This window comes from Saccostrea cucullata, unplaced genomic scaffold (assembly GCF_032062105.1).
Source record: "Saccostrea cucullata isolate Sc308-1 unplaced genomic scaffold, CSIRO_AGI_Scuc_v1 ctg13665, whole genome shotgun sequence".
Classification (NCBI taxonomy): domain Eukaryota; kingdom Metazoa; phylum Mollusca; class Bivalvia; order Ostreida; family Ostreidae; genus Saccostrea; species Saccostrea cuccullata.
Genome location: NW_026920593.1, coordinates 4994 through 17393, shown reverse-complemented (window position 1 = coordinate 17393; position 12400 = coordinate 4994). Strand labels below are relative to the sequence as shown.

General features: G+C 35.6%; 1 protein-coding gene across 1 annotated transcript; it reads left to right on the top strand.

Moving 5' to 3' along the window:
- Positions 1-1778: 1778 nt before the first annotated feature.
- On the top strand, positions 1779-11729 carry LOC134252774 (glutamate receptor U1-like). Its single transcript, XM_062735294.1, has 7 exons — positions 1779-1899; positions 2011-2043; positions 8077-8265; positions 9101-9336; positions 9457-9548; positions 9890-10653; positions 10940-11729. The coding sequence occupies exons 1-7, from the start codon at positions 1843-1845 to the stop codon at positions 11006-11008; spliced, it is 1440 nt and encodes a 479-aa protein (XP_062591278.1). The 5' UTR covers positions 1779-1842; the 3' UTR covers positions 11009-11729.
- The last annotated feature ends 671 nt before the right edge of the window (positions 11730-12400 follow it).

Genomic DNA, 12400 nt, shown 5'->3' with positions numbered 1-12400 from the left:
GTATAGATTAAACCAAGAAATCCCTATTTAACACCACTGTAATCTGTAAATTTAAATTCAACTCAAACAGGAAGGCCATACCTATTTATTTACAGAAGCTTCGTAAACAGTTCTAGACATTTTTTTAATCCTGGCTCGCAGAAATTTGACTGGTTCTCATCGGATCTACGCAGCGAAGCATACAGTTGTATGAATTTATTTCATGAAGTGTTTGACGCAACAATTGGAGATCTTTTGAAAAGCATATTGAGGGTATTTTACTTATGTATTAAATTCTACACCATAACCTTTGGTTTATTACAGCATTTGATTTATGTCTATGATTACAGATTTTGAAGTTAATCAGTTTTTCCTCTTTACTGGTTTACTTTCGTTTTCATTAAATCATTTCGATCCCGATGCCAATTAGCGAACTGATTTATTAATGCATACAACGGATACTTCGAAAAGAGACACAACTGACTGAGCTTGCTCATTTGTTGTCCCCCGCTGAAAGTGGAGGAATGGATATTAATTTTGGTTTGTCTGTCATTCCGTCCGTCTGTCTGTAGTTCTGTCTGTCTACAACACTTTCATTTCCCTGCAATATCTCTAGAAGCCTTTGAGTTTTTGCAGTGAAATTTTACACAACTCACTACATATGGCCTATGGACGACTTCTATTGATTTTGGGGTCAAAAGATCAAGGTTATAAATTCAAAACTCTATCTGATTTAAAACTTTGTTTCCACGCAATATTTCGATAAGCCTTTAAGCTTTTGAAAAGAAATTTTATACAACAACTACCTATGGCGAAAGGAAGACCCCTATTTCTTTTTTTTCGTGACTTTGTGTAAAACTTTCATTTCCAGTCAATATCTAAAAAACTAAATTTTATCTATAACTTCCTATGGCTCCGCCCGTCTTTCTTGAGATGCACCCTAAGATCTGCGCATGCTTTTCTTTTCTCTCTAAGTGGAAGACGCAGATTCTCTGTAATATAGCTTGTTTTTTTTTTTTCATTTAGTGAGACCATTTAGGTTGTGGCAATCAGATTTAGAAATTCATAGTTTTGTTGCGTTATAGTTAGAGATCTTTAAGGGTTTAGTATGGTTGTTACGGTATCGCAGGGACAAAGGTGTCTCCATTGACTAAACACAGTAGCCCTGAGTGATTCATCCTGCGACATGACATACTCTAACAGGGGTGATAGTGAAGCCTATGAGGTCCCGTTTGAAGGCCGTGGGATTGTTAATACTGCCATAATGTTAATACCCCCCCACCCCTCGTAAAACCTTATAAATCCTATAATTAATGAGCTTGATTTATAACTTCATGGAATTACTATGTTTTGTGAATTTGAACTTAAATTAAAATCAAACTTTCTGTTCTTTTGATTAAGAGACAAAAATGCAATGGAATCTGCATGCACCAAGGCTTTTGTTCCTATGCGGAAAACTGTTACGACGAGGTTTTTTACAGCAGCCAATTCTGCTAATGATAAAAAATGTTGAAAGCATTTTTTTTCCTTTCCGTATTATTTTTTAATTAAAACATTATCACAGAGAAGAAAAATCCTCTGGCTGACTCTCTAAGCTTTTTTTAAAAGCCAAACTTGTACACTTTAGCAGAAAATATTCGGTTTATGTTCTCCCAGCCAAAATTTTGTAATGGTTAAAAATGTATGGCTCTTCTCGACCTTCTGCACCGCCTGCATTACAATGCAGTGCACTTTTTTCTTTGAAGAATAAAGGTTTAAAGTGTCTGTCGCACATTTAAAATATAAAGCCAGTGTCCTATTTTCCATGCACCCTGGGTGCAGTCACTGTTTAAGATCCGCTCTAGCATTGCCATTGCTGTAACTATGAAGATCCAGATTTTGTGTCTGTTTCTGTTGCTGGGTTTTATGTCCACGTCTTCAGTGAGTTTTTATCTTACTTGTCTTGTTGCAAAAAATATATTTTTACAGCTTTTTTACCCGTTTCAATCTATATGCCTAGACACAATTTTCAAATGGTTCTGTTGATTTCAGGAAAAAACGGTGTACAGAGTCACCACGAGATTGGTAAGTAATTAAATCAATTTTTGTCGTATTTATATGTACTTAGAATCTCTTTTCTTCCTGTTATTTGTCAACTACAACGTGCAGCATAGCAATAGGCTGAAATACAAATGGATGTACAGTGTATGTTTAAACTTCAATATGTCCTCATTGCTTTACCTTGTAATGAAATACCTTTTTCACACCCTATTACCGGCAACTGGGACTACAGATGAAAGTGACATACAACTTGTACATACAAAAATTGAATGCTTTTATTATTTTGTTTGATTCAGTTGCTGTCTTATAGCAACTTCTATACATTCGACCAATATTAACAGCCAAAAAGATGTTTACTGAAATTTGAAGCTTATTAAGATAAAGCAAATTTACATTTTATCAAACTTTGTATCCATGGTTTCCGATTACCATATTACGTAATGAATGTGCTGTCAATGTTTACCTCGTTTGTTGTACCAACCCTGCTATTGTTATTGTGATTTAAATTAAAGAGACGTGGTTTAGGTTGACCTATTCAAAATTTATAGGGTAGAACCGGTTTTTTAAATAACAGGAAATTATTCTAGTCTGTTTCTTTTGAAAACATGTCCTGTGAAAACTATTTTGAGAAACTTTTATAATTTTCAACAGAAAAGGGTGGCTAAAGACCCTATTTAAAATAATACAGTCCCTGAAACATTCTACTTTCCCACCTGAACAGTGAACGAACGCTGAACGAATGGTGAACGAACGATGAACGAACGCAGAGCGAACGGTGAGTGAACGATGTGCAAACGCTGAACGCAACTTGGTGAACGATGTGTGAACGGTGAGTGAACGCAGAACGCGAACGGAGCGCGAACGCGAGCGCAAAGTGAATGGTGAACGAACGGTGAACGGAAGATGAACGATTTATTCGGAATACACGGTGAGTGAACGATGTGCGAACGCTGAACGCAACTTGGTGAACGATGTGTGAACGTTTAACGATGAGTGAACGCAGAACGCAAACGGAGCGCGAACGCGAGCGCAAAGTGAACGGTGAACGAACGGTGAACGCAAGATGAATGATTTATTAGGAATGCCTTCGATCTTTTCCTTGTGTTGAAATTATTCTATAATTCTAATTTCAGGCGCTAGAATATAAACAAACAATAGATAAATAAATAATAAAAACAATTTTTTTTTGCACATACATATGTTTTAAACCGATATTTTGATAACACGATTTTAATTGCCGTAAAACATGTGTATTTGTTACTGAATGCGTGTAGTATAGATATAAAATTACAGTATCTACTTATATAGTGAATATGCTTATTCTTCTAACTAATAAAATAATGTGGACTGTAGAAGATAAAACTACTACTTATAGAATGAATTAATTACACTGTACCCGGTTGAAACAACCATACATGTATTTCCGTGCCAAGGCGATTCTGAGTAAAATAACGGTTTTTTTTTTAAATATACAAATGTCTGTTGACGTATTGCGTAAATACACTCGTATTTTAAAATTCTAATGCAAAATATTAAAAATTTAGGTGTTTTTTGTTCTTTTATGATGATTATTTTAGCTAACTTCTACATGTATATCTGTAGATATTTCCTGGCTGTGATTATACTCGGACAAGATGATGGAAAGAGGCAATCAAATTATTTGTTATAGATTAAATTTTCAAAACTAAATTAGTAATGTGCTGTCATAGATTTTATTGAACAGAGAAATGTACGAGAGAGAGAGAGAGAGAGAGAGAGAGAGAGAGAGAGAGAGAGAGAGAGAGAGAGAGAGAGAGAGAGAGAGAGAGAGAGAGATACCCCCTTCATTTTCAGATATCTGTTGTATCAAATAAAAATTCTTATTATTTTTCCTAAATTTTCCAAGCAGTAAAAGTAATCTATTTTTTAAGATTAACAAATCCATTTGACAGTATTCATCGGCTTTTATTTTCCATCTTCTAGTTCACACGTTCACAGGAAGTCCACGTGCGTGTCCTGTCAATCAAAATCATTCGACACAGTGGAGGTGTGGAAATCTCGTTTCACCGAATTTGCCGAAGGCAAAGAGTCACTTAGTATTTCCAAGAAGTTTGAATATTTTTTCCTATCATTTCTAGATCTGATTTTCGCATTTCTGCAGAAAAAAAATAATGGGAATATATACCTTGCAGGATTAAGTTTGAAATTGAATTTGAAACATATTCCCTGCCAGTTAGAAATACTATATTGTCGGCACATGTATATTTTGAAATACTATTGTTTAATGACTGTTTTGATGTTCGTTTTAAGACTGATTTTCAATATTAATTAAAATATGCTGAAAATACTAAGAATTTGATTTCGGGAGAAAAGGCTCCGGGGGGGGGGGGGGGGGGACTTTTAATCAAACATATATTTAGGTACGGTGAAGGAAGGAATTGTCTAATAATAGACTTAACGTAAAGTAGAAAAAAATTCTAATGTATTACATTTTAAACAGTTGGTCTTTTCTAAGATTTAAAATCACACTATCAATTTAATTAGCTCTAAAGATATTTAATTAACTGAATACCTGCAGTACTGTTCATAATTCTCAGACCTACATGTAGTTCTAATATGTTTTCGAGCATTTTTTTTTAATACGTGTTAGAAATATTTTTTTGTGTGTATTCTTGTCTTGTAAAAGACTTGGGTTATTATCCATCCATTAACGATTTGTTGTCTTTTACATTACAACAAAATGTTGCCGTGCTTGAAGCATTTGTGCATTGCCCTTATTTAAATTTAATATTTTGGCATCGTTCTACATACATGTAGGTACTTAATGGATTATTTTCTAGGGAAATTTCATGGATAAAGTAACAGCTAAGTTATAATAATAGAAATATAAATATAGTAGATACTTTTTGCAATTAAATAATTATTCTTCAAACACGATATCTTAGTTATTTAAAGCGGCACAGTCAGTCAAAATCATATCTTAATTTTAAGATTCTGTAGCATACAGAGAAAGACTTACGAAAATTATGAGTATATAGCGAAGATATGACAATTCAAATGCAAGAATTGACTGCACAATATAAGTGCCGGAAAAACAAAGGTTGTATTAACCGTTTCGTTGTTTCGTATATGTCAAGGTCACGCTACTCTTATTTTTAGCTCAAACTTGTAAACAAAATTCAACTGGAGCATGCAAAGGTGAGAAATATGTTCTAACAACTTTTTAAAAAGATTGCATCAAATTTTTTGGTTTACTTATATTCATTCGTGGATATCTGAGACCATGGTAACTATGGAAACTTATTAAACACTTTTCTGCGCACGCGTATGATAGGAAGGAAGAAGTACCAGGGTATTTTGCAATATTTTCGTTCTGGGGCAGACAGAAATTATTTTTACTTTTATTTTTCCCCATAAAATTTTAATTCTTAGGTTCTGCATGAAACCTGTAATTTTCTGAAACCTAATACTTTAAGGAATTGAACAAAATTTACAGAGGTCATGCGAAAATTCTACATTTGTCAATTTTCCCCCTTGTGCGTCACTGTGCCACTTTAATTAAAAAACGTGTAAATCCTTACCATCAAAAAGATAAGTCCTTCCACTCCTGAGCTCCGAATGACAATGAAGACTGAACGATAAGTGAACGGTGAACGCAAGGTGAACGCAAAGTAAACGGAACGAAGAGTGAACGGTGAACGCGAGCGCACGGTGAACGGTGAACGCAAAACTGCGAACGGAGAGCGAGAACGGTGAACGCACGCTGAACGAACGGTGAACGAACGCTGAAAGAACGGTGAGCGAATGGAGAAATGGGAAAGTAGAACGTTTCAGGGACTGTAATATCTTATCTTAATTTACGGCGAAATTTAGAGCTCACTAGCGACCAATACGCTGGTAAAAAATGTGTAATACTAGTATTATTTACACTGATTGGTTATTAATACAATCTTACCAACTTACCACGAGCACTAACCATTCGTTGAAAAGTTTACGCCAAATACATGTTTACATTTTACTTCGAACACGTGTTTCAGGTCAATCTATGATCATGTCATTGAAGTGCATAATAAAAAAAAAAATTCTTATGAACAAAATACAAAGATTAGAAACTATAAAAAATATTATGCGTTTTAATTTGTTGTTAACTAGAAATAATTATATTTAATAAAATGTACTAGTTTGTGTCAAGTTCAGAACACCAGCGCTTCAATTTTAAGGAAACGAGCAGCATCTCCTCTGCATTTAAATGGACAAAACATTTTTACATAATAACTATACTCGTGTTCAAGTGTTTTAGTTAGGGAATCCACATGAAAATTGTATTCAGGTAGATCAGATTCAGCATCCGAAGCAAGTCTGGTAGTATGCATCCTTAGATGTATCATCCATACAAGTTTGGTCCTTCAAGGGCTCACAGTTACTTGGAAATGAAACCTAGACTGAAAAACTTTAATATCCCTCATCCGGAAATTGTAAATCAGATTCAGCATCCAAAGCAAACCTGGTAGTGTGCATCCTTAGATGTATCATTCATGCCAGTTTGGTCGACATAGGGTGTTAGTTACTACACTGTAAAAAAAATAACTAGTTAATGTCACGAAGAAAACTAGTAGATTCACTGTCCATACAATCACTACCTTAATAGTAGTTTTACCAGATATTGGTATATTTACTAGATAAGATTAGTAAATTTAGAATTGATAAGTAATTTTCACTAGGTATCTAAGTATCTATACGACCCCCGCTCCACAACTCACTATCTTAACCAGTAAACTGAAAGTTTACTAATCACGACCAACGCTTTACGAAACACACTAGTTAAATTCACTCGGTTTTTCTTTCAGTGTAGTACTTGGAAACGAGGCCTACACCAAAAACTGCACCAAACATGTTAAACTGCTCCAAAACATTAACCTGATCATCCCTTTGCTGAAATTGCAGCCTCTAATACCTTGAAACAAACTAGAAGCATCTACCATACATGTATAATCAATATAGGGCTTAGAAGTCTTTAAAAAGAAAACTGCTCCAAAACCCTTAACCTTAACCTAGGACACCGGAGCTGGGGGTATCACATACATGTAAGCTCCCCGCACTTCTTTGAGGTGAGCTAAAATGATGACAAAACAAATCAGAAATCCTCGTTAAATTTAATGTCCTACAATTAACATACCATAAGTCTTTATTTTGCTTCTATCAAATCAAGGAATGTAATTCAAACTTTAAGAAAACGCACGGTTTAGGCGAGATTTACACCCATAACTATATATAGCATTCTACATGAGATATCTCAGGTAGCTTTGGATATTCATATAAATTAGCACGATCCTTCTTAATGGTTCCCGTGACTGTACACCATAAAATATCTAAATATTTTGTTTCGCCAATTCTGCATTATTTACTCGAAGCCTTTATTACAGAGAGTCGTCAAGATCTGTTTGTCTTTTCATTTTTAACCACCCATATACTATAAACCCAGTTTTATTCGCTTGTGAGAAATTTTCGCGAAGTTCGCGAGAGCTTCGTCATCGCGATTATTTCTTGCCGCGAACCGGTCCTTAAAGTGTATGTGTCTAATAGCATCCCAAAAAGGCTTGATCGTGAAAATTAATTGTCGCAAACTAGTTTATCCCTGTCAAATCGCGAAATAGAGTCATCGCGATTAAAAGTTGGTTTACTGTACTGTCTCGCTTACATGTATGTGTCCTAAACGGAAGGAAAAAAACGGGACTGTATGCTTCCTTTTCATACCTAATTAAGTTCATACAAGCATGTGCATGTATTCAGTTATGAACTTAATTGTTATCAAGATTGAGTAAGTAATGTATTTAGAGCCGACGCAATCTACTAGTAATTAAAATTAAATGTTAGATCCGCTGGCATACTCGTTACTAACTAGCTCTAGTTAGTGTAACACGTATGCGAGCGGATCTAATCTCTAATTTTAATTAAATTGCTGCCGATGATGTACACAATTAATCAACAAGATAAGACGACTACATGTACACTGTAAAAGCCAGGACCTCCTAAAGTTTATTTTTAAAGACATAAAAAACTAACTTTGGTTTTTTTTAGGATAAACCTTTTATAACACTAAAGGATGGAAATCCCTCAGAATTTCAAGGACTCATCCCCGATTTGTTGAAGAGGATAGAACCAATTCTTGGTGTTACCTTTGACATAAAACATGTACGAGATAACAAGTATGGTCATCAGGATAAGGATGGAAACTGGACTGGTATGATAGGAGAGCTAAAGAATGGGGTAAGATTCCATTCAACATACATATACTTATATTTATTTGGTTGCTTGCTTTACTTCGACGATATGTTTCTTACACTGGAACATATCTATTGGTGGATTAAGGCTGCAAAAACCTGAACTCGGTCACTCTTTTTTTCATTCCAACCTCTACTGCCACTCGGGATTACGGTTTATACGATCCCCGCCTTCCCCAACAGATGGGTCTAAACATGCGCAATACAACATTGTCTAGGACTTATAACTTAGTTCTGCGACTAAGCATATCCTTGACGACTAGACTTACGCCACATGGTGAAACGCAAATTACGCCCGACTTAATTTTGGTGTAAGCCCTGGAAGTACATCTAAGTCTTTAATTTACGATTTTTGATGAAACGGCTACATGTACAGGATACATCTTTATGATTAGTACTATACACAACTGTTTCAACGATTCCTAGCGCTTCATCTGGTTGGCTTAAAATATTCCAGAAATTATCAAATTGTTTCAACTCGACCTATTAGGTCAAAATGACCATTGCTTATTGGTTGCTTCAACAGTATAGGTCAGGAAATTCCATAGTAGTAATACGATTAGTTTTGAATATTTTGGTCGTCCTCTGTCTTTCTAGAGCGTTCGTCCGATGAGACCTCAGCAGACGTCACAACCAAGAAAGATGACGTGATGTCGATTTCGCATACTTATCATTTAATCATATAGTTAAACAATTATATGTACTCTTTTTTGTCATTATGCTCAAAATACAACTTATACCAAATAAATGATGGAGGTTTTTCTCTGACAAGAGTTGGGAAATAAAAGTGCGAAGCAAAAAGTTTACATTTTTCTTTGTAGCAAGCAGATATTGCTGCAGCGCGCCTTACCGTGACGGCAGAGCGAGCAACCGTCGTCGACTTTTCGCATCCCTTCATGGAATCAGGAATGTCCATTGTCCTTAAGCGACCCAGTGCGAGGGGATGGCAGGCCATAACGGGATTTGTTTCCTTTCTGCAGCCCTTCACAACCGGAGTCTGGATCTCCCTGCTCGTCTCCTGTGTAATCATGCCAATTTTATACGGCCTTATTATGCAGTAAGTACAAAACGCAAATTTTACACCTAAAAACATCAATGATAATTCTAAAGCTGGAAATGCACGCAACAGTGTTTTGATCTTGTCATGTGAGATTATTTCTACGATCTGTTTTGTCAGTTTTGACCCCATGGAAGATGAAGCCGATACGACATTGCTGAAGAACATCGCCAAAGCGGTTCCTGTTGTCTTCTACAGATTCTGTTTACAAGGTTTAAGTCGGTGTAAAGTATACCCCCAAACTAGCTAAAGTGAAAAACACATTTCGGCGTTCTTCACACGTACAGATACATTTACTTTTCCATTTAGCTCTTGATTTGTTTTGGCCAGTGAGTGAATAATTATCACCTTATCTCTACTAAAAACATCAGCTTTAATTATTTCTGATCATCACATACTCGTATTCAAATTATATTATCCTAGAAAAAATAATTTTGATATTTGTCGATAACAATTAAAATTGTAGGTATTTTCAAATGGTTCGAATCATTTGAATTATAAATGACAAAGGGACTAAACTGTATGCAGAACTTTAATTACGCCAATATTGTAGGAAGTCTTGCGCCATCCAAATCTACCTCCAGGGCCTCGAGAGTGATACTTGGCTTTTGGTCTTTGTTTCTTATCATTTTGTACGCCACCTGGGCATCAGCCTTTGCTGTATTCATTATGGAAGGGAAGCGACAACTTCCAGAGTCTCCGTTCCATTCATTTTCTGAGCTGTCGAAACAATCATCTGTGAAATTTGGAACAATTAAAGGAGGGTCCACTTATAGATACTTCACAAGCGCTGTGGATAAGGTGGATACCAGAATTGGAGAACATTTGAAAAACAATCCAGATCAAATGGTCGGTAGTACAGCAGAGGGAATAAGCAAAGTTCGAAACAGCAATGGCTATTATGCGTTTATCATGGAAGAGCTAGAAGCTAGGCTACATGCAGGAAAGTTGCCGTGTGATCTAATGCTTGTTCACCATTCTTTTATTCGTAGATCATTTTCTTTTGCATGTTCCAAAAGCAACAGCAAATGCAGAGATCTAGATGTCGCCATCATTCAACTGAAAACTGATGGTGTGCTACAAGAATTAACAGATGAATGGCTAAATAAGGACAAGGTCTGTGATACGGATTTCGATGACGATTATTTGCAGTACATAAGGTCTTTTGACAGCACGAAAGATGAGTCGGGGTATCTTTTTAAGGGCAGTGCTCTGGGTATGGATAAAGTTGGAAGTGCATATATTCTACTAGCCATAGGAATCGTTCTTTCTGTTTGTTTGTTGGTCTTCGACATTTGTACGGAGAGAAGAGTTCAGGTAACCTTCAATTATAACATTAATAATGCAGGTTTTTGTAAAATCAACACTACCATTCATTGCGTAAATTCGGGTTAAAAGCGGGTTAAAATACATGTATATAGTAAACATGACTGCAATGGTTGTTCAAAGCCATAAAACTGTTTATTTTGCTAAAAAGATGTATCACAATCATGCTTATATTCGCCCCATATTTTTAGAGGCGACAATGATATATTTTTTTTTTAAAAATCACGTGACCACTAAAACATTCAGCATCCTTGATGTTTATGTTCTTATTTTACAGAAGGCAGTGTCTAGAAGAGGAGGGACAGACAAACAGCCATTTGAAGCCATTGCAGAGGACTTGCAATAATTCTTACCAACCATAATAACCCGCGCTACACAGTAACCGCTGATCAGAAATTACTAAACTATAACATGATGAACCGATGGAGCAATTACATGTAGTAGTATTATCAAAATAAAACCTCCCATGCATGTAGATGTAGAATGCAACCAGCAATTCATTTTTTTTTTTACAAAAGACTGCATAATTATAAGAGTTTATGAATGAGATTGAAAAGCATAATAATTATATGTTACTAGCATAAGATACATTGTAGGTCGACTTTTTTTCCCACTTCTTCATACTGAATGAAAATGTCACAAAGTCATTCTACGCACGCACTTAATTAAAGCTTCAATTGTGTCTCCCTTTAGTTTAAATGAAATATTTGTGCTTGTACTGTAATTTACCAAAGCTATTTTTAGTTGTTGCATAATACTTTTTATCATATTCCTGTGAGGATTAGTTTAGTCCCTCTTAAAGAAACTTTTAAGGAAGGACACTTGAAAACATTTGTGTATATAGATGATATGATAATGATGTTGCATGTGCTAGTATAACCCTGTATGCTATAGTTAACGGTAGGTTACCATTGTATGTACACGACAAGTCTTTGAAAGGTATAATGAATATTTAAATGTACATTTCTAACACTCAGCCTGAATTAAAATTCGCCTCGCCACCCTTCCTCCACTCTTGTTTACTAAACAATAATTGCAAAATAAAGCAGATCAAGATGACATTTTAAGCAGGTTGCATGTTAAAAGTCCTTGACACGGAGTATCAGCTTGTCTGACGGATTACCAGCTTGTCTGAAGGGCGTAATGAACAACAAAACATTTTTTTCTTCAAAACACCTTGTTTTCGAAAGAAAAATGATCCCCATTATGGATTTTTAGAGCACAGCAAGATTAATATCTATTGGTAGACATCCGGCCTGGAGGCCATAAAACTAAGACGGGCTCACTTTCGATCTCAATCTCACGTTTCCACTACACTTTCCTTTGGTAAAAGTGATGCTGAGATCAAAAGTGAGCTCGTCTAAGTTTTTTGGCCCCCAGATATACAAATATCGCCATACACTCATATGTTGTATTATGCAGAATGATTTTTATGCCCCTGTATTTGTAGATCGGGTGGGGGTATAGATTTTGCCCTGTTTCTGTTTGCCTACAAAAAACTTTAATTCCGTCTGTTACTTTTCATTAGTTGAAGATATGGCTTTAAAATTTCACTTGTGTATATGTATTCCTTGTGACAATCCCTTTCTATTTGATAGGACGATTTCCACCTTAGTTTGGACTTTCAGTAAGACGTGGTATTCTCGGCGCCATGTAATTAGCGTCTGTCAAATGGCGAATAGATTCTCATTGGTTAAGAAATTAATAACATCAGGAACTTTAAATTGTTGTTGACAAC